Source organism: Serinus canaria, chromosome 18, assembly GCF_022539315.1.
Source record: "Serinus canaria isolate serCan28SL12 chromosome 18, serCan2020, whole genome shotgun sequence".
Classification (NCBI taxonomy): Eukaryota; Metazoa; Chordata; class Aves; order Passeriformes; family Fringillidae; genus Serinus; species Serinus canaria.
Genome location: NC_066331.1, coordinates 3,113,471 through 3,134,593, shown reverse-complemented (window position 1 = coordinate 3,134,593; position 21,123 = coordinate 3,113,471). Strand labels below are relative to the sequence as shown.

The window sequence follows — 21,123 nt, the reverse complement described above, 5'->3', positions numbered from 1 at the left end:
TGTTAAATAATTGATATTTCCAGGTGAATGAGGGGTGCTTTTCCAGACAGGTTGCAGTGATGTGGCTGCTGTTGGTAACGTGTTCACACTCATTGTAAATCTCAGAAAGAGACTTATTTTCTCCTGTTTAATCAAAAATGCTTATTAGATTTGTAGCACAGTAATTACATAACTATATGGTGACAGCAGTGCTTTGGAAATAAACCTAAAAATGTGCATTAGTCTCCTGAAGTTCTTCAGCAGCTTTTGGTGGTTTTATGCAGGTTTTTATTAGTGCAGATCTGTGTCAAATTTTGTCTAAAGGTTTCTGTGTTGAACGTGGAGTTCTTCAGCATAATACTGTGATCAGATTCATTTGTTTCTGGAGAGATTAATTATTGCAAATTTAAATCTGTGTAAATGATAATCTGAGTGAACTGTTTTTATGAATAATTTCCCCAGGAGCTGCTTTTATCCCTTGTTCAAATTTAGAATGTGCTTTTCTCGTTACCCTTTCAGTGTGTGTGTATGTGTCAACTACTTTCAGTATCCATTGTTCCATTCTGAATGGAATCAGGAGTGTGAAGTGCTCTGTGTGATGTTTCTGGCTTTGCACCAGAATTGATGTTGGCAATATCTTTTATTTACTAGCATTGAAACACCTGTAATTGAGAGAACAAAACCAAGAATGTATTGGTAAGCAGCTAATTGTTAGAAATTAACTTTTGGGGAGTTCTAATAACTGAACAAAAATGACAAGTTGTAGTTGTGCTCTTCTGGAGTGTTTGACTAGAAATAATGTTTGGGGTATATCTTTGCTGATTTATGTCATCTTTGGATATGGTAAAGCTTCTCATCTGACATTTTCTTGAGGTTGTTTTTCCGATAAGAGATGAAAGCTTACATTTGGAAAAACAATGTTTTAGGACAATAATATTTTCCAGGAGCGTTTTTTGTATTAAAAAGAGAAGAAATTCCAAGAATGCTTTCACTTTAATTTTTTTTAAAAAGTACAGTGGAATCTAATCTTAAAAGTCAAACAACAAAATTAAATTAGAGAAAATGCTGTATTTATCTTTGATTCTACACCACAACAAAAAAACCCAAGTTAATTTTATCACAGATCTTTGAATTGAATGCTGTTTGCTGTTTTCTTCTGAGAGCCAGTGGTGTGCAGGAAGATAGAAATGTATCATGTACAGCAAAGTCTAATGAGCATTTTCTAAATGAATCCTTTTTGTTCACCTCTCTGCTCCTTGGTTTGTTGTGCAGGTTGAGCTTCAGTTCCAGTTGAACCGGTTACCCCTCTGTGAAATGCATTATGCCTTGGACAGGATTAAGGACAACAGCATTTTGTTTCCAGATGTCAGCATGACTCCCACCATACCCTGGAGTCCCAACAGGTACACAAACACTTTGAAATCAGAGGTTGGGTGGGAATGCAGCTCTGAATTTCTCAGAGCACTGAAATCTGTCCTGAACAGGAGACAAGCCGTGCTCCTCAGCTGAGGGGTTCCAAGGAGGAAACTGTTCCAAGAAACTGCTGAATAAAACAAGAGGAATGATCCTCCCAGGGCCAGAACCCACTGAGTGGTTTTCCCTGGGGTTTGGAGGCATCGCAGTTGTACTGTGGCTGCACAGAACAAACCTGCTGCTGTTAATTTCTGTGCTGCTGTCCTGCTCTGAAATCATTGTACTTTATAGGAGTGGCAGTGCCAGTTCCAGGAGTGCTCTGCAGGGTCCCCCGGTGCAGTCCTGGTTCCAAGGGCTGATCCATCAGGACCTGTTGAGCTGCAGTGAGCCCAGATCTGGATGTATCCCAGAGGGTGTGGTTGTGGAAGGTGTGGCAATGACTCCTAAAGAAGCAGCCCAGAGATTATTTCTACACACATATCACACATTCCTTTATGAAATGATAAACCCCTGTGTTATAGAAATACTTCTAAAGAAACTTAAGGCTGATGCGGGAAAATATTTGTCTGGAAGAGGAAGCTTAGGGAGCAGAAATGTGAGGCTGTGTGGCTCAGGGAATATGGTCAGTATTCTTGCTCTTGGTAAAAGAGGCATGAGCTTTCTGTGCTTGGAGAGCAGGGAAATGAGAGCAGTGTGGAACTGATAGTCTGCACAGCCTGGGAGGAGTCTGTGGGGTCTTGAAGGGGAGAATGAGGAGTGTGATTGTGATAAAGGAGAAATCAGGAGATAGATAGCCCAGGCACTGAAAGGAAAGCAATCACCGAGGCAGTGAGTATTATGTGACAAAAAACTCTGGAAGAATTGTAGTTGGTCTCTGGAACTGTAAGAACAGATCCAGTAGAAGGGTGGGATCAGTGTTCTGGGTGGGATGATCACTGTGTGCATCAGAGCTTTGACAGCACTGAGAGGAGGAAGGGAACAGGTTCTGTTTAGAGTTACACTACAAAGCTAATGGAGGTCAGTGGCAATCTGTTCACTGACTTAATTAGCTCTGAGTGATTTTACAAGGAAATAGTGTTTAAGAATAGTTTGGAAGTAAACAGTGATTTCAATAAAAAGGAGGCAAGTCAAGTAGCATAGAACTTTTATCTTTTGTGTACATACCAGTTGCACATTGCTATAATGTTTTATATTTTTTGTATACATAAATAAAATATGTAATGATTATAGTTCAGCTTAAATCAGTTCCGTCTGGTGGCTTGATTTGTTCTTCTTAAGAATCAAACTAACTCCAAACTGTCTTTCCTGTTTTTCTTCTATGTCTGCTTCATGTCCCTTTTCCTTTTCTGTATTTCTTAGTCTCTTGCCAGCTAGTTGTTCATAGGCATCTTTAAAGTTAAAATTCAGTCAATTCCCTCTTGATCTTGCTCCCTGTTGCTAACTACTTCTGAACAGAAACTTTCCCAGTCTGTAAGAAGTGTGGTGCTTGTACCAAAGCAGATCACATTACTAAAGTATGGCCATATGTGCAGCAGTGACAGGTGTTTTTTACTATGCATGTCTACTTTTAAATCTGTCAGTGGGAATATTAAAAACTCTGTCTAGAAATCTTTAACTTCTTATGCTCATTGGAATTTTCTGAAAGCATCTTCCTCCCCATGCTGGCATCACTGACTGCTTACAACAAAAATCCTTATTATAGACTGTTTTCCCATTAGAAGTATGTGCCCTGATGATCTTAAAGAAAAAAAAAGTAAACAGAAGTCTGTTGTTAATTGGTAGCCAGTAGTTTTTAAATGTGATTTTAGATAACTTCTGCCAAACCCTGGGATTGTGTAACTGGTTTCTTTTAAAGTTAACATAACTAATGGAACTATTATTTGCATGATAATAGTAGAGAAATCATTGTATGTTTACCTGCTTTTGCTCTCAGGGAATGCTGTCAGTGTGTCCTTCTAGAATGTGTGCTCTGCAGGTTAACTGTTGTTAGTGGGATGATGTAAATTGAGAATAGGTTGAAACCCCACCCCACAACTGATTTACTGCAAACAGCAAATTTTGGTGATTACAGCATGTGATTGTTTTGCTAGATTTGTTGATTTGTTTCACTTGCCTCAGCGACACCATCCACACAGCAGCTCTGTAAAGGCTCTTCAGTTTCTTTAAGGCTTTTGAAATCATTCCTGGTTTAATTTCTGCCTGGCAGTGGATGGTGAGAGCTGTTTGTAACCTCAGTGGCCTCCTTTGCACAGGCAATGGGATGAGCAGTTGGACCCTCGGCTGAACGCGAAGCAGAAAGAGGCTGTTCTGGCTATCACCACCCCCCTCTCCATCCAGCTGCCTCCTGTTCTTATCATCGGTCCCTATGGGACAGGAAAAACCTTCACTCTGGCTCAGGCAGTCAAGCACATCCTCCAGCAGCAGGACACCAGGTGAGAGGGGGCGCTGAGCACAGAGCAGGGCCCCACTGGAGCACAGAGGATGTGATTTTTTGGCTAAAATTCAAGTCAAAGGTAGAAAAACAGAATTTCCACCCAGCTTAGAAACCAACAAACCCAAGCCATCCTTCATTGTTTGGGATGATGAAGTAATTTTATAATCTTGGCCTGTATTTGCCATGTGGAACAAAACTAATCAAAGTGGAAGTTATGTAGAATGGCTGTGATTTGCTCAGCTTGGGAAGGTTTGCAGCATGGTAGATAACAAAAGCTGCTCTGTAAAATCAAGTCTAGATTAATGATTACAAGATGATTATTGAGAACCTGTTTGATAACTGATAACTGAAGGGTTTGAGGGCTGAATCATGGGAAGTGCAGTAGATCAGTGAGTAGTTCCATGAAGAGGAATGTGCAGGAAGATGGCCACTGTTTCCTTTTTTTTGTATTCTACTGCTTTAAATTGTTTTGTTTCTTCATTGCTTTTTTATTTGCATCCATTTATTCCAGCAGGATTCTCATTTGCACCCATTCTAATAGTGCTGCTGATCTCTACATAAAGGATTATTTACATCCATATGTAGAAGCAGGCAATCCCCAGGCAAGACCTCTCAGGTATTTTTTTAAGGCTTATTATATATCTGTGAAATACTATTCTTAAGAAAAGGTGTCTATAAAAAAAGGTTAAACAACTTTTAAAACACAAAAGCATATTGGCATTACCAGCAGTGCATTTAAAAACAGCCTAAAAGGAAAATGAAATATTGTAACATAATCTTTGGTCATTTGTTAAATAAAAATAAAGACATCCTTTTTTAAGCTTTTACAATTCTGTTGATAAATGTCTTTTCTAATGAGCAAGCTTTTGATAGGCTCCTCTAAAAGCTACTATGATGAAATAAAATGGACTTTAGTTGTGTTTTAATTTCTGAAAAATTGGACTCACAATTACAAGGCTAATTTGGAAACTGAGGCTCCCCACTTGGCTTCTTGGAGAAACATTTTGGTGTCATAGGAGCAATGTGTGAAAGTAGTTTGGCCAATTCTGATAAATCAGTGTGAAGTGATTGTTTATGTGTTGAAATGGGAAATTGTTTTAGGAAAAAAGAAGTGGAATCTTAAGAGCAAGGAGGGTAAACTTGCATGGAAATAGTTAAGGAGGATTTATTTAAATCTGCTCCTGGGAACGTTCTGCCCAGTAATCACAATATACACTTTATACTGCTAGCTTGGTGTGTATATATATATATATATATATATTAAATTATGGGCATCATTTTCTCAATGCCAGTAGGTGAATTTATAATATTACTAAGAAAATGACTCTTGTGTTTACTTGCTAGCTATTAAAAACCATCCTGGACTTATATTCTATGCAATGTCAGTAAAGCCAGTGAAGTTATGTGAAAAGACTACATTTGCAACAGGTGTAAATTCTCTTAGGTCTGTTGGCCTTGGTTGCCATGTGACATTTTACAGACACTGAGGGTCTGGCCAAGGGAAAGAAGGCAGTGTTGTTTGTTAAAAGATGTCTTTGACCTGGTTGTGTTTTAACACAGATTCTCTTAAGGTGATTTGTAAAGCACTTTGGGATGAAAAACTTTATGGAGTCTTAATTTTCTGAAGGGGGAAAATGTGTGTAATTGACCTTTTTGGGAATACTGAAGTGGGATTTAACAGTGCAAGGAGTTAAACACAGTTTTATTGTTGCCATGTTGTTGCTGCCTTGTTTTCAACTATGTAGTCCAGTCTCAGAATTATGAAAAACATAAAAAGTGGTATTTTTCTTATGGTTCAAATTTATTTGGATATTTGCTAAGAGAATCACAGCACATAACTTCAAAATTCACTGACTGTTCGAACTTACATTTAATTGTTGTAATATTTGTTATAAAGCCTTCAGAAAGTGCTGCTGTAGATTGTCTGATGCTGTTCAAATAGTCTGGACACCTCTATAAAAAACTGAAGTTTAAGACAATGGAGGCACCTCTGGAGTTGTGTGTATATGTTAGTGGATCCACAAGTATGTATGGTTCAAATAAAAAATCTGACAGAGAATGTTGTTTGAGCTCAAAGTGCATTCACCTGCTCTGGCAGGAGTTAAAGGTCAATTTCTCTGAATCCAAACTGGAATTGTGTGAGACTTCCAGTTCAAAATGATTTCTGGATGTACCTCCCTTATTGACTGTTGTAAGGGTGTATTTTCAAACTCAAATCATTGCTGTTAGATTAAACGGGGGGATCTGAGCCTCTGCTGGATTTAAAAGGAAACATCAAGTGGAGTGGAAGCAGTTAATTATTCAAGGTAGATGTGCTGCTTGCAGAGTTCATTGTGTTTCTAAATAACTGAACACTGCTGTAGATTTTATCCCTTATTTGCTCTACAAGTGATGAGTTGGCTTGGTGGGGAGCAGCACAATATTTTATAATATTTATGTTGTTTTTAAAGAAGGAAAGCTAAATTATTTAATGTTTTGTACTGAAAACCATGTAGATCTTTCCGTGGGTAAGATGTACATTAAATAAATTATCCTGTCAGTGATGTGACATAAAAGTTTGAAAAGTAGAGTTTGTGGAGCTTTTTGTTTAAATATCAAGTTATAAATTTGTATTATCTCTTAATAAAATAACTTCCTATGCCCTTTGGAAAATACAGAGTCAGAGGGAACAGTGAGAATTTATGTTAAATCCAACTTCTGCACCTCAGTGAAATACCAGCAAAGCCTGAAGGCCAAATTCTCATAGTCCTGGTGCCCATAAACAAATTATTACCCAGAAAAAAACCTGTGCCCCTGGGTTTGATTAGATGAGTCAACTGTATTAGGGGCACACTCCAAAATCTGCCTTTTACTGCAGAAACTTGACACTGAAACAATTTCATGTACTTACGTAAATGAATCAGAAATGTTTCTGAAGGAATGAAACCCAAACCCAAGCTACAGCTGGGAGGAGAGAGCCTGGATTAAGTGCTTCTGTTCGATGGTGAGACACCTGATTTTTAGTGTGCAGGAGCAGCCAGGCACCTTTAGATGGTGAGTCAGAGCTGTAAGAGGGAGTAATTGGCTCCTGATTTGTATTTTCTTTAACTCCCTGGATGTGCCTGTCTCCATCAGCTGCTGGAACCTTCTGGAGGTGGCTGCTGAGGTAGGAGAGCACTGGAGCAGGAGAATTCAGATTATCACCCTCTCCTAAAAACTCCAGCAAGCAGATTGCAGCAATTGAGATGTTATTATAACATGAATTTAGTATTATTTTACGTGGCTATTTCAGATTCAATTGTTTCCACACACTGGAATACTAAGGGAAAAGGAAAGAGGCTGATCCTGCCTTTATCTGTATATTGAGTGTTTTTATTTATTCCTAAGCATGGTCTTGCTTAGGAATAAATAAAACTAGTATCTTCAGTTCAGCAGTGTCAAAAAATAAGTTGGTTCTGTTAAAAATATCTCACTGAAACCCCTTCAGTTCATTTTTTTACTGCTTTGATCATAACATTCACATGTAAGTTCTGCATATATTCTGGGACCAGGTAGCTTTAGCAAGTGGCTGCTAACTAAGAATTATCCAGGTTATAAAAAATAATCCATAGGAGCCAGAGTTGAATTAAAAAAGAAAGCAAACAGCAACCCAGACCAAAAACCCCCAGCAGGTTTTAAAACACCATTGCCCCTTTTCCAAATGAGTTCTTGTACTGAAAATGGAATTAATTCATCTTACCAAATGTTAGCATGGGAAATAAATTACTCTTCTGCCAATGACTTTTTTTGTTGAAACTCTAGATTCCATGCTAAAGGAAAAAGGGATTGAAAAAAGGGAACTTTCAAGTTGTAGGACAGGTTTTTCATGTTTTCTGCATCTCAAGGAAGATATTTGTTTGTGAAACAGCCTCTCTTTGGAGATGGATCTAAAGAAATGGAAGAGGGAAATCAGGTGCTTTTAAAGTTTCCTTTAGGCTTCTTGGGACTTGTTAGATTTATTTTTTTAGTGGTCTCTTAACAGAGCCATGAAATTACCCTGCTAGATTGCTTTCCCTCTGAGTTTTTGTGCTCTTTTTACTTGAGGGATTTCAGGTGAGAAGTGCCAGCACCAAAGCTGAGCAGGTGGGATGTATCCCAGAAAGGTTTGGAGGGCAGTCCTGGCCTTTCTGTTCTGAACTGAGAATCTCTCTTGTAAGCTGTGGTTGGGTTTGGGTTCTGTACAAGGAACAAATTGGTACAAAGTGGCTGCACCCTTTTCCCACTTTGTACCCAAGGAATATTAAAATGTGTTGTGGGTACTAAGGAGTGTTTTGATTGGGAACTACCTGACTGCTGGAGTTCAGGGGCTCTGCTCATGCAGGGTTAACACTAAACATTTAAAAGTTTCATCTTTTGTTTAATCAGAAGTTAAGGGCATGTTGCAGGGTGAAATGTTATGATTTCTGGTCAAGCCCATTTTTGTAATTGGTTCTTCCAACTTTGAGGAAAAAAACCCACCCAATACTGAAATTATGGGTGGTTTTATTAGCCCAAGTTGCACCTGAGAAAGAAAGTCCTTGTTCAGTGAGGCTGAACTTCTCTCATGACATTTTCGAAGTAGTCACATCTGTCAGGTGTTTTTATGCCAGTGGTGAATAATAGCTCTGGGATACCTATTTGATCTCACATCAAAATAAAAGAAATTAATGGGTAAGCAGCAATGCAGTTTGAAATGCTGTCAGCCAATCTGTGAGTCACCCACAGTTGAATTTTTGTAATAAAAGACAGTGCATGGTATAATAATGTCTAATAACCATAATATTTTGCATTTCAATAGCACCTTTCATCCATGAATCTCAAAGTGCTTTACAAACATAAACTCCCAATAAACTCAGTAGTGCTCACAGTACTCCTGTGAGGTGATGGGTTAGTATAACCTCAGATAAGGCTGGGAAAGTGAAGCAGGATAAAAAAGCTGGGATAAGTGGAGCAGGGGTTATCTTGCTCCCCTGTTGTAGCTGTTAGGCCATGACTTGGTGTAATAACAGTTTATCAAATAAAGCTCATCCCTTTGATAGCTGAGAAGAAATAAATATGTGGGGGTAACATTAGAAGCCTCTTGTTCTGGGGATGACTCAGGGGTGTGGGGGTTGTTCCTGCTCTGAACCCAGTTTTACCTGGAGTTACCTTTGGTCCCCAAGTGTGGATTTGCCTTGGTTGTGTTGTCAAATCAAAGATCATTCAGGCTGCTGAGGTTCCTTTGGGTTTCATTTTGTCCAAAATGGGCAATGTATCTTCACAAACCAGATTTATTCTGATGCTGGTACTCGTTTCTCTCACATCACATGAGCTCAGCTGTAATTTTCAGACGTGGGTGGACATGTGATATCCAGAGTCCAGCCAGTGCAATCATGCTCTGCAATTAGGTGCATAATTACACATTTCCAAACACTTATTAATGATTTGGGATTTGAACTATGGGTGCAGGAGAAATAAAATAATGAATAGATAAACTGAACAGCATTAAATCCCATATTTAGAACTGAAATTAATTAAATTCATTTCATCTTTGGAAATAAATTTATACTTGAATTTCTGTACAATAATTTCTTGTAGTTTAAAGGTTCTACTTCAGATTTATAGCTCTTGCTAGAGATTTTGGTGGTGAGGAGCACCTGATGGAGGTGTCACAAGGCACCTTTATCCAGCTCCTTGCTGGATGTGTTCACCCCGTGGAGTTACTTGTACCCTGTGTTCTGGGGCACAGCCTTTGTGTCTTCTGTGTTTCTCTTCCATGTAGCCAAACTGGCTGTAACAGGTCATCCCTTCCTGAGAAAAATTCATCACTGGCTCCCTGGGATGGTCTGGTGTGTTGTGGAAGGGGGTCTGAAATCCAGTCAGTGTCCTTATATTTTAGACTCCAGCCAAACCTGTGGCACTATTTACCCATTCTTTTATCCACAGTATCACAGTTTTGGCCCTGTATGATAAAAAGATGAATTCACCTCATGTTTGGTTTGTAGAATTTAGACAACACATGGGGATGGGTGGGAGGAACAGCAGAATTTGAACATATGTCATGTATCAGCTGCAGTGGCTGAGACGTACAGACTATTGTCAGTTCCATACTCTGGGCTATAGTTACCTTCCAGGTCAGCCAATATTTATTTAAAATGAGTTTATTCTAAGTTTAAAATTAAATAGGCAGTGAGGATCACAGGACATAAATATTTGAAGAATTTACAGATGTCTATATGTGAAATAAAACATGCTAACTGTTCCTATATGTAAAACTGCACTGCAATTATAGAAGGTGAATCCAAGAGATTTTAGCATGTAATTCTGCATAGTCATGCTATTTTTCTTCTTGAAGATGATATTTATTTTTCAGAAAACAGAATATTTCTAATATTGTAATCTTTTAGAATTGCTAATTACTAATATTTGAAATATTAGGCAGTGTTCAGAGCTGATCCCTTTTTCTTTCCTAGGGTATATTTCCGAAATCGCTGGGTAAAGACTGTTCACCCAGTTGTGCATCAGTACTGTTTGATTTCAAGCACACATTCCACCTTCCAGATGCCACAGAAAGAAGACATTCTGAAGCAACGAGTAGTAGTTGTTACTTTAAATACATCACAGTATCTATGTCAGCTGGATCTTGAACCAGGTAAGAGAATTTCCAGACCAGAAGTGTCCATGCTTAAGGAATATCCTCCTCTTGCCACTGTTGGTCCCTTACCCAATTCTTGGAACTGTTAAAAAATAAAGTAAACAATGATAATCTTAACCTGCTTGTTTGGTTTTTTATGAATAAATGTGTATTACAAAGCTGTAAACTGCTGGCATTCTAATTAACCTTTTGCTTGTTCTTTTTTTTCCTTCTTTAAAAAAAAAATAAATAAAGAAGCAGTGCTATCTATGATCTGGTGTTTCTGAGATCCAAGAGGGAAAATTCTGTTTGAGATTCTGACTTTGAATATTATGCTCATTAAGGTCATTACTCAGTGGAGCATGTAAGCATAAAAAACAGAGAGCTTTTCCCCCTTGTTTTGTGAATTGTTTAGCTTTGCAAGCAACTCCCACACATACAAGCCCTGTCTTTGTTAACATGATACATTTAGGGTTGTTTTCTAAACTGAAAGATATTAAACTAATTTTTTGGGGCAGAGGCTGCTTAGGATTTATTATTTTCCTGATCTCCAAGTTAAATCCATTTGCTTTTTAGTGAACATGGAATTTCTTTACATAAGTTGTTAGGATTAATTTTTTATGGCTACATTTAAGCATTTGTTGCAACAGAGAAAACTAATATGGAATTTATGGTAAATATTTTTGGGTCTTTAGATAGAAATAGCTGCTTTGTTTGGCAGCAGGCTGTGTACAGTCATGCCATAGCAATGTCTGTGCAGCTGTATGAAATTCATATTTTCCAAAGAAAATTGCTACATTTTTATGTATGGAATCTGAATTGGATGGTGCACCAAGTCCTCTAATACTTTGTTTTAAACCTTAAGATATCACAGACATCAATGTATAAAGCCTCTTCTATACCTATCCTGAGTTTAGATTTCATAAAATATAAATCCACAGTGACCAAGTTTCTTTTCAAGTGCCTGTTCTCCAGTGCATAGATTCCCACCAAACTTTTGGTCCAATATTTTCATAACACTGAATTTAAATTTTCCTTCAACTTCTGTTCCTTTTTTCCCCCCCAACATTCCTTTAAGCCCATAAGCAGCAAAGTGCTCAGGTATGTGTGCAATTTTAATGGGAAATTTAGTACATGAAATAGTTACTAGGACTCAAGCACATGAGGAATTCCTTGTCACTGTCACTGTCCAAAGCTCTTTGTGTCTCATGGTGGCAAAATAACTTTGAGATTTGAGAAACCTCTTGAGGGTGTTCTGCCAAGAGATATTTCCTCTTGGGGTAAGGAGGGCTCAGATAAAACATGTGTTTAATTTGAGGTGTATCACAAGAAAGAGCAGACCTGGGGGCTCCTGCTAATGTCCCTGGCCACCAGGTGACCACTGTTGGTCATTTGATGGGTGTGACAATGGTGTGGTTTTCAGTAGCTGCTAGAAATGAATTTGTGTAAGCCATACTTTTTTAATTCTAGTTTTGGTTACTATCAGAATACAGAATGTTAAGTTCAAGTTCTTGTTTTCAATATTAATTTTACCAAGTTTCAAGTTTCATTTATTTGGGGATATCTGTTTTTCAGGGTTTTTTACACACATTCTGTTAGATGAAGCTGCTCAAGCTATGGAGTGTGAAACGATTATGCCTCTGGCATTAGCTAATAAAAACACAAGAATTGTCTTGGCTGGAGACCATATGCAGGTAAGAGCTGTGCAATTTTTGACTATGAAGTGCATATGTATAATATTTGGTATAATAAGGTTTTTTTCTGCACCAAATTGTATAATAGATGGGGAAGCCAAGGAGAATTCCAGAGGTGTTATTTAATATATGAGGATATTTATTACAGTCAGGAGTTTATGACTGGTATTCCCTGTTGCTTTTTAAAAGATTTCAAGAATATGGAGAATTAGGATTGAGAGAACATTTAAGTTCTTAGTTTATTAGAAGCATCCAATCTGGTGAAGATTTGAACAAGTGAGAAATGGGAAGCTGAAACTAGCCAGTGCTTTTCTGTTGCTGCAAAGTGCCTGGGAGCTGCTTGGTTTGGAGAGTTTAAAACACTGATTATGCCTGTCATTTTTCAGCCTGTAGGCATGAGAAAGCATGCTTGGAAAAGTCAGCTTTACTTGCTTTATTGATTTAGGCCAGATTTATTTGTTTTTATAGATTTGCCTTTAATTCTCTTTGCATCTCACAGTAGCAGTAGGGTGGATGTGTGCTTTGGTACAGTAACAAACTCAGAGTGGTGTTGCCACTTTTAATTTATTACTGCTGGATAATTTCAATGATATTAATAATGCCAAGTAGTGGGGTAGTGCTTTTTAAATACTACTCACAAAATGCTTTTCAAGAGCTTGGAATTCTTACTTCAGGCTTGATCTCATCAGCCCAGCTGTGTGGATGAATTCCTCCCAGGGCCTGTGTGTCTCAGCCTATTCTGTAGCTCAAGGTCTTAAAGAAGATCCTCTATTAGGTGTCCAGCATTTAAATTGCAAAAACTAATATCATATGAATTCAGAAGACAAATAAGATTGGCTTCATTTCTACACTTGGAAATTGTATTTTAAGAATCTCATTTTCATCTTCTATGGTTCTGTTTTTTCTGCTGTAGTAGATCTTGGTTTTATTGTTAAACAAGCCCAGTAGGAGTTTAGTGTAACAGTAAATAGGTCACTGGGTTTTTGTTTTTTCAACAACATTTCTATTTAGCTTTATAAATGGTACTAAAATTTCTTTATTTTCTGATTTGTACTATTTGTGGTAATAATTGAGTTGTAGGAGTGGTTGTCAGAATAATGGTGTAAAGTCATTCTAAACACAGTTGGGAGTGTTAAATAGAAGGGCTCTTTGCATAGTTATTGAGTATTTTATTGTTCCTTTAAGACCATGCTGGTCTTTTGTTACTATTCTGGTAGGCAGGAGCATTTCTTTGGAATGAGCACTGTCTGTGTCTTCCAGCGATGGATGTCCAGCGAAAGGGAGGTTTCATTTTTGGGTTGATGCAAATAAATATGTCAGGAGTGTGAAATTCCAAGTGCACCCGTTTAGTTACATTTTCTCTGTGTGTGTGTGTCTATTACAGCTCAGTCCTTTTGTCTACAGTGAATTTGCCAGGGAGAGAAACCTCCACGTTTCCTTGCTCGACCGCCTCTACGAGCACTACCCTGCCGAGTTCCCGTGCAGGATCCTGCTCTGTGAGAACTATCGCTCCCATGAAGCAATCATCAAGTAGGTGTGAACTTTTTCACTCTATCATGTGCTTCTTCTGACTGCTGCCAGGGAACAAAAGAGCCAAGCACAGCTGAAGTGTTTCTGGCATGAAATCTTGCTTCTTTCAAAGTTCATTAGTAATTCTGTGTGGTCGTTTGGACTCCTAGAGCAGCTGCCAGGGCTGTGGGACAGAGCCCTTGTTCAGGTGGGGATGCTTTGGCTGCTTGCACACTAAACCAAAGAAGAGCCAACTTGTCCTTTTTAACCACCCAGCAGTTTATTATGTAGGCTCTGTGCTCCTTTGAACCATTTCAGAATTTTAGATTCACTGGGGTGAATTATCTTGGAATGGTAAGCTGTGGGCAATGTAAGGAACATATGGATATGCAACTGTGAATGGAAAAAATAGGTCAAATTTTGAGCATGTTTCTTTACTGTTGACATCTTTTATTACTTCTTTCAAGACACATTAATCAGTGGGTTTGCATTTTTATGCTATGATAAACTAATGGCTGCCAGTGTAATGAGCTCACCCATGAGCTGTGCTGGAAAGAATAAGTGCAATCATGGGGAAAAATGCTAAAGTTTAAATCCTGGCTCAAATATGTACTGAGGAATATTATGTTGGTATCCAGTCATACTAATTAGGTTATCACTGTGTTCAAAGCAAAAGCAGAAATATTAAAGTGCTCTGGAGAATCAAAAGTGAGAATGTAAAATATTTTTCTACATAGCTTGATCTGTCTTCACTTTATGGACTTGGTAGTTATAGGCTGAGTGCTGCTAAATTTCTTACCCATTTTTTGAGTTTCTGAGTTTGAAATGAGAGAACATCTGTAAAGGAAGGGATCATTTCAGCTTTTCTTTAGAGATCACTTCCATGTAATTTACCTCAGAAAGTTCATGAAAATTCACTTCAGCAGCTGGAGTTCAGGCAGGGAGTTCCAAGAAGGAGCCCCTGTGTTGATCACTGAGGTGAGGATGCAGAAACACCACTGGGGCTGGTTGGCTCCCTGGTCAAAGTCCAGTGTGCCCAGTTCCACTGGGAAGTGTTGCTGTGGGAGGTGGAACCAGCTGAACACTCTCCTGGTGGTCCCTTTAGGAGATGTCTCAAGTCTCTTCTTTTGTGTGTTGTGGAATTTCTCCTGACAAATGGGACCATGACACTTAGGACAGAAGTGTAGGAAGATGAAGGGCTCATTAATCATCTCTACCTCGCTGAAGCAGAGACACCATGAGAAATAGAGGAAAGAAGGAGCCATTAGTGCAGCCTGACTTTGGAGCTGTAATTGGAAAAAACAGCTCATACAGAAAAGTTTTGTTGTTTAATGAGATCTCATTACTGAAAGTTAATTTGCAGCAGGGATGGTTAGTTTTGCCCCCTGGCTGCTGTGGAGTGACTGCTGCAGCCTAAGCCAGAGAGGAGCCCAGTGTTCTTCAGGGTTGTCCAGGGTAAGCCAGTTTCAGGTCAGGGGTGGGCTGAGGTGCTTTGATGGTGATTTGGTGGCAGACAAGTTTCTGTGGCTTTTCCATGAGCAGCTGTTTCCATCTCAAGCTGCAGTAGCTGGAATCCTGGAGGAACTGGATGGACCCACCAGCTGCACAGTCTCCTGCTTTGCTTGTCTTCATGGCAGGCTCTGCTCAGGTTTCTGCAGCCTCTGAGTGATACCAAAGAAAATTAAGGTTGGAGGCTGAGCATTGAAAGTGAGATGATACCAAATTCACTCATTACTGGAAGCCAGTGCATTAATTTAGCTCTACTGTGCAATAACATTTACAACACTCTCCAGTCTCTCTTTGCTGCCTTTTTGTCTCAATCCATTCAGGTTGCTTTTCCCTCCTGCTTCACACCATGAAGTAGTTCTTGCCTCATTTCTTTTTCAGTCAGCCAGCTGCTGGACTGGCTGCTGCCAGCACAGGAACTCTGTTCTGGTTGTGTTTCTGGTCTCTAGCAAGATAGATCAGCCTGGAGTAGAAGTCACAGAAGAAAAGCTTGGTTGACAGCTGAACACTCGGCCTGTGTCGTGCTCAGTGCACACAAATCTGTAGTAAATTTATCTTCCAAGTTCAGTAACTCTTAACTGACATGAGCAAACTCATTGTCCAGCCTGGGGAATAACCAGTGCCAGACAGCAAGTGTTCTTTTTGCCCAGTTTCCAGCCATCAGAAGTTCTGAGTGAAACATCAGTAAGAATGTTCATAACTTTGTCGAGCTTTAGATGAGAAGAGAAAACAGCCTTTGTAGAAAAAGTGTTGGAGAAGCATATTTTTAGCGCCTTCTGCTGTGTCTGTAGAAGGGAAATAGCAGTTCAGAGAAATCATTTGAAGATGCTGAATAGTAATCAGTGGTTCTGTTTTCCTTATGAAGTATTTTGTGGTTGCATATTTCATCAGGGAGATTTGCATATTTTATCAGTGAGCTCATGTGTAGACTCCACATTTTCCCCTGTTTTGCCTCGTTACAGTTACACATCTGAACTTTTCTATGAAGGCAAATTGATGGCAAGTGGAAAGCAGCCAGCACACAAAGATTTCTACCCTTTGACTTTCTTCACAGCACGTGGAGAAGATGTGCAAGAAAAAAATAGTACAGCTTTTTACAATAATGCAGAGGTAACTCTTCTTTGCTTTTATTGTTGATTGTTTTTTTAAAGCTTCACTCCCCCAAATTTACTGGTTTATGCTCAGTGTGGGTGGAAGACATAAATTGTCCTCTACTAGGAGAGTGGAACATGGAGTTTGCTAAACACGATGTAATGAAAATTGCAATTGTAGTAAACATTCCCACTAATTTACCTTCTTTTTTTTCTCTCTAAATTATAAGCTGCATCTCATTCTCCCAGGCTCATTCTTCAGGAGAGATTTGTCTTTCCTGATAATTTATGTGACATTGTGATAGATGTATCTTAGCAACTGAGAGTAACTGCAATTTGAAGTAAAACTTAGATTTCTTTGACTGTTGTAGAAATGTTCCCACTCAGATAAAAGTCCTCAGGGGTAACATTTCACATTTCCTTTAATATGTTTAGGATCAGTGTCTAACTGATAATGTGCAGATGAGATTCTTTTAGGTGAGAACTTACTCTCTATCTGTTTGTTTCACGTAGATTTATTGGTATTCTTCAAAATTTACTTTCATTCTCATTCCTTCCCTTGTGTTTAGAAGAACCAAACAACCCAAGCCCACAAAAACAAACACATGCAGCAGCACCCACCTCCCACCTTCTGATTTGATAGTGGAAGATGCCTTTTTCCAGTCACCTCCAGTTAGGGAGGGAGGGAAAATCAAAGACATAGCAGTGATTTTCGTGAGCTTAGGAGGAATTTCTGGGTAGTGTTTGTTATGAAGCACTGCAGAGCTTCCTGTTTCCCCTTGTTGATCATGGTGGGGTTCCTCTGCTGCACAATTTGAAACCTGTTTGTTGTTGTTCTGCACTTGTTAAACATTCTTTGCTGCGTTAAAATATCGTCTGAAATAAGAAGCTCCAGTGACTTCTGGACACCTGACTGCTTCCATTAATCTACTTGGATTGCTTTGCCATTTAAAAAAAGTTGTAAAGGACCTAAAAATATCTTCAGTGGCCAAGTAACTGTCTGAAAACTGTGAGTCATTAATGGCCACAGGCAGAAATGAAGGACAACGGCTCCTTAAACACCAGCAGGAAAAACTGGAATTAGATGAAGAGGGAGATTTTTTCTGTTTGACCCTTAATGGATGTTTGCACTGGGACATCTTGTGGTTCATTGATGCCTATATTAAGAATTATTCTGGGAAATGCACTTTCCCTTGTTGGTCTTCATTTTAAAATTTCCCTATGTGGTGTTAATTCTAAATACATACCTAGAAGCTATATCCTTTCAGAGAGTCTTACTACAAAAGATCATTATTTTTGTGCCATGGTTTTTATAGATATCAAAGTTTATTCTAATAGCCTTTGTCAGCAGAGCTGGCTTTTAAATGCAAGAATTGATGTCACAAAAACATTCGGGACTTGCTTAAAAACAGTCCCCTATTTTCACTATCCTCTGAAATTGCCAAAAATAAATATATGTGACTTTTTGAGGATTAAAATAATTTTTTTTTTCATTAAGAGGCTGAGCTTGCATTGTAATGCTGTAGGAAAACAGCACCCTGAATTACCATGCTTTAAATAGCTGGAGAAATATTTATTGAATGTAAATTAAAAAAAAAAAAAGAAAAGGAGTCACAAACCTTCTGTAAGGTTGCTCAGAAATGCCTTGTGCAGTGCAGTACCTCTGGTGTGCTGAGATGAGCTGCTCTGGCAGGAGGTTACTTGGAGGCTGTCTCCTCACAGGGGAGGGTTTTCAGGTTTTATTACACACTAGTCTTCTCAGGTAGCACATTTCATAGTATTTCACAGAGAGGAACTAGCAGTTGATGAATTATCTGAACCTCCCAATGGTATTCTTTGGAATGGGAGGTCATTGTGCTCTGGTATATGGATGCTGTGTCTAGAGTTATCAGACATGATAGGATGACATATATCAAATGCAGAATAAAAATTAAATTATAGCAATTTGGGCAGTACATTTACTTCCAGAAATAAGTTGAAGAATGGCAAGAAAGGTTCTAGTGCGCTTGACATTTTTGTAAGAATGAAAATTAAGATTATTAATGTAATTTTGAAGTTTGTAATTTTAACAGAGGAAATTTATTTCAACATAAAAAACCCCTTATTTCCAGATAAAAAAGGGTGCAGTGTAGTGAATACATTGTTTTACTGCAGGATACTTGAGAGTATCACTGTAGGATGCAGTAGTATCATTGCTTGTGCAACACTGTGGCGTGTAAGCCTTTCAAAGCCTTAAAGCTCAAATTCCCTTTCCATATCAAAGAGCGCTGCTCAGTGGGACATAACTTGTAAGAATCCTGCCTTTTCCCCGAGGTGTTTGAAGTGGTGGAGCGTGTGGAGGAGCTGAGGAGGAAGTGGCCAGTGGCCTGGGGCAAGCTGGACGATGGCAGCATCGGGGTGGTGACCCCCTACGCTGACCAGGTGTTCCGCATCCGCGCCGAGCTGCGCAAGAAGCGCCTGTCCGACGTCAGCGTGGAGAGGGTGCTCAACGTGCAGGGTGAGCAGCTGGGCTGGCCAAGGGGAGATGTGTCTGCTGCTGGAATAACTTCCTACAGCTACCCTGGAGTTTGCTAAAATTACCCTAAAGCCGTGGGAGCAAAAGGAGAGCTGTGGTACAGGTGTTGCTCCAACGCTGAGTATGAACTCGTAGATGTGAGATTGATCTCATTTGTCTCAGTGGATGTGAGATTTATCTTTTGTCAAAAAGATATCTTTGTCTTTTCTCAGGGTTGAGTTCAGCCATGCTTTAAAAATAAATTCAGCGAAAATTGTAGAAACCAATATGTTTTTGACAGAATTTTAATGTTTTTAACAAACTGATAGGTTTTAGAGTTCCAAATACAAATGGAACAGAGTTTTAGCCTCAAAATGTTTTACTGAGTTCTTTTCCATCTGTGGAATAAACTGCAAGGAGTCTAAAAATTTAGGTGTTTCTTCCTGAAATCACATTGATAACAAGGATTTTGTGTAGGCATAGCCTGTTGCTAGGTTGCACTTCTAGTCAGTAATAAACAAAGGCAGATGATAAAGTAACTGAGTGACAGTGAGTGGTTTGCTCTGTTTTTTCATGCTGGATATTAATGCATTTGAGAAATTTAAAAATATGAATCAAGAATGTCCAGAATTTATTTTTAAGGTAGAATAAATAAATTCAAGATTTGTTATTGACTCATAGGCAATGCTGTAAAGATAATTAACATTTCAGAAAGTTCAGCAGTGATTAATATCAAGGTGAAAAAGTAAGTCTTTTAAAGAGGAAATATTCTTGTAATGGAATATGCTATTTATAGTGCATCTTTTAAAATTTTTAAATCTTATTATTCTTGCATAAAGCTCTTCTATGTGTTCAGAACATCCAGGTGTGAAATCTGGCTGACAAGGGCAGTGCTCTGGCCAGGGTAGGAGCAGAAATAGCAACAATTATCTCAGAGATGTTTTTTGTTTCATTTCAGGAAAACAGTTCAGAGTTTTGTTCCTCAGCACAGTACGAACACGGCACACATGCAAACATAAGCAAACTCCAATTAAAAGGAAAGAGCAGTTACTGGAGGATTCAACAGAAGACTTGGATTATGGTTTTCTGTCTAATTACAAACTTCTCAACACTGCCATTACAAGAGCACAATCCTTAGTAGCTGTGGTTGGAGATCCTATTGCTTTGTGTTCCATTGGGAGATGCAGGTACTTTCTCTACGTTCCTTGGTTAACCAGGGCTGAGGGTACTGGAAAATGGGTTTGTCTGTGACTGCTGGATTTAGGAAAGTGAGGGTTGTCATCATGTATAACAGGGAAAAATGTGAGATATCCCCACCTGGCCACTACAGACTGTCTTTTCATGCTTTTATTTTTCAAATTTTCACTTAACAATTGAGCATGGGTAGTTTTACTTTCTGATGGGGGGTTTTTGTTTACCCATTGCAATTTCATATACAAATAAAGGTAATGCATAATTTGAAGTCTAAAATTGTGATTTGAATGTATGGCAGTCGTAGGATGGTAGAAGACTTGAAAAACATTATTTATGTTTTGATAGGTCTTCATGACACTAGGAAAAAACTCGTTAAGATTTGAGGATTTACATTTAATAGACCTAAATGAAGAAATGTGAAAAATGCTGAGATATGTAAACACTTAATGATATGTTAAAGGTTCCAAGTTCTTGTTCTTCAAAGGGTTTTTTTCGATGGAAGAGCTGAAATTTTGAGATGATCAGAGATAAACCCTGAAGCTTATTCTCGAAGAGAGGAAACAGTGCACTGACTACATTATTAAAATAAAGCTAAAAATACATGTTATATGTTGTGTTCTACTTTCCTGAGTGATGCTTCTGCTACTGTGTTGAAAAGGGATGTGGTTTTCAAAGATTAGAGTTGAAAAAGCCAAATGGAATTCAAACCTTTGTTTGCTGTATTTATGCACTATAACCTAAATTGCACCACTTCCCTGCTGGGGCCATGTCAGGAGTGTCTGTGCATGAAGGCAGTGATCTGCTTTAAATGGCTTCTAACATCTTACTGACAGAGAAATAATTGTTGTGGGTTTAATTCACTTTTCCCTTACCTGGTTGGGTTTTTTAGGCAAGGGGTGGTTTATGTAATGAGCTGATGAGAAGGAGCTTCTGTGCCTCCCAAGTGCTCCTTCAAAATATTTGAAATAGGGTGTGCAAAAACTTAATAAAATAAAAATATAGGCTGTCAGCATGGTAAATAAATTACAGTGCTGGCAGTTAAGGACTGGGTTTGCATTTTGAAGACCAGCAGCTGTTTATAGATGTAGAGCTGCTCCAAATTATAAAACCAAAAGATAATTAAGAAACAAGGAGCACTGAAACTTTATTAAGATGTATCTCGAGCTTTCCCTTTAATACACCATTGTCTTGTTTCACTG

General features: G+C 38.6%; 1 protein-coding gene across 4 annotated transcripts in view; it reads left to right on the top strand.

Annotated features, from left to right (window-relative positions):
* Nucleotides 1–21,123, top strand: part of HELZ (helicase with zinc finger) — an 85,535-nt gene that overhangs the window by 42,328 nt on the left and 22,084 nt on the right. For 3 of the 4 annotated variants that reach the window (XM_030231421.2, XM_030231423.2, XM_050981326.1), the window contains 9 exons: nucleotides 1,252–1,382; nucleotides 3,645–3,824; nucleotides 4,338–4,442; nucleotides 10,276–10,454; nucleotides 12,012–12,130; nucleotides 13,515–13,660; nucleotides 16,108–16,255; nucleotides 18,550–18,733; nucleotides 19,689–19,917. In XM_030231421.2, coding sequence (XP_030087281.1) covers nucleotides 1,252–1,382; nucleotides 3,645–3,824; nucleotides 4,338–4,442; nucleotides 10,276–10,454; nucleotides 12,012–12,130; nucleotides 13,515–13,660; nucleotides 16,108–16,255; nucleotides 18,550–18,733; nucleotides 19,689–19,917 — 1,421 coding nt within the window. The remainder of the gene's footprint in view (nucleotides 1–1,251; nucleotides 1,383–3,644; nucleotides 3,825–4,337; nucleotides 4,443–10,275; nucleotides 10,455–12,011; nucleotides 12,131–13,514; nucleotides 13,661–16,107; nucleotides 16,256–18,549; nucleotides 18,734–19,688; nucleotides 19,918–21,123) is intronic. The other variant, XM_030231422.2, reaches the window with a different exon arrangement.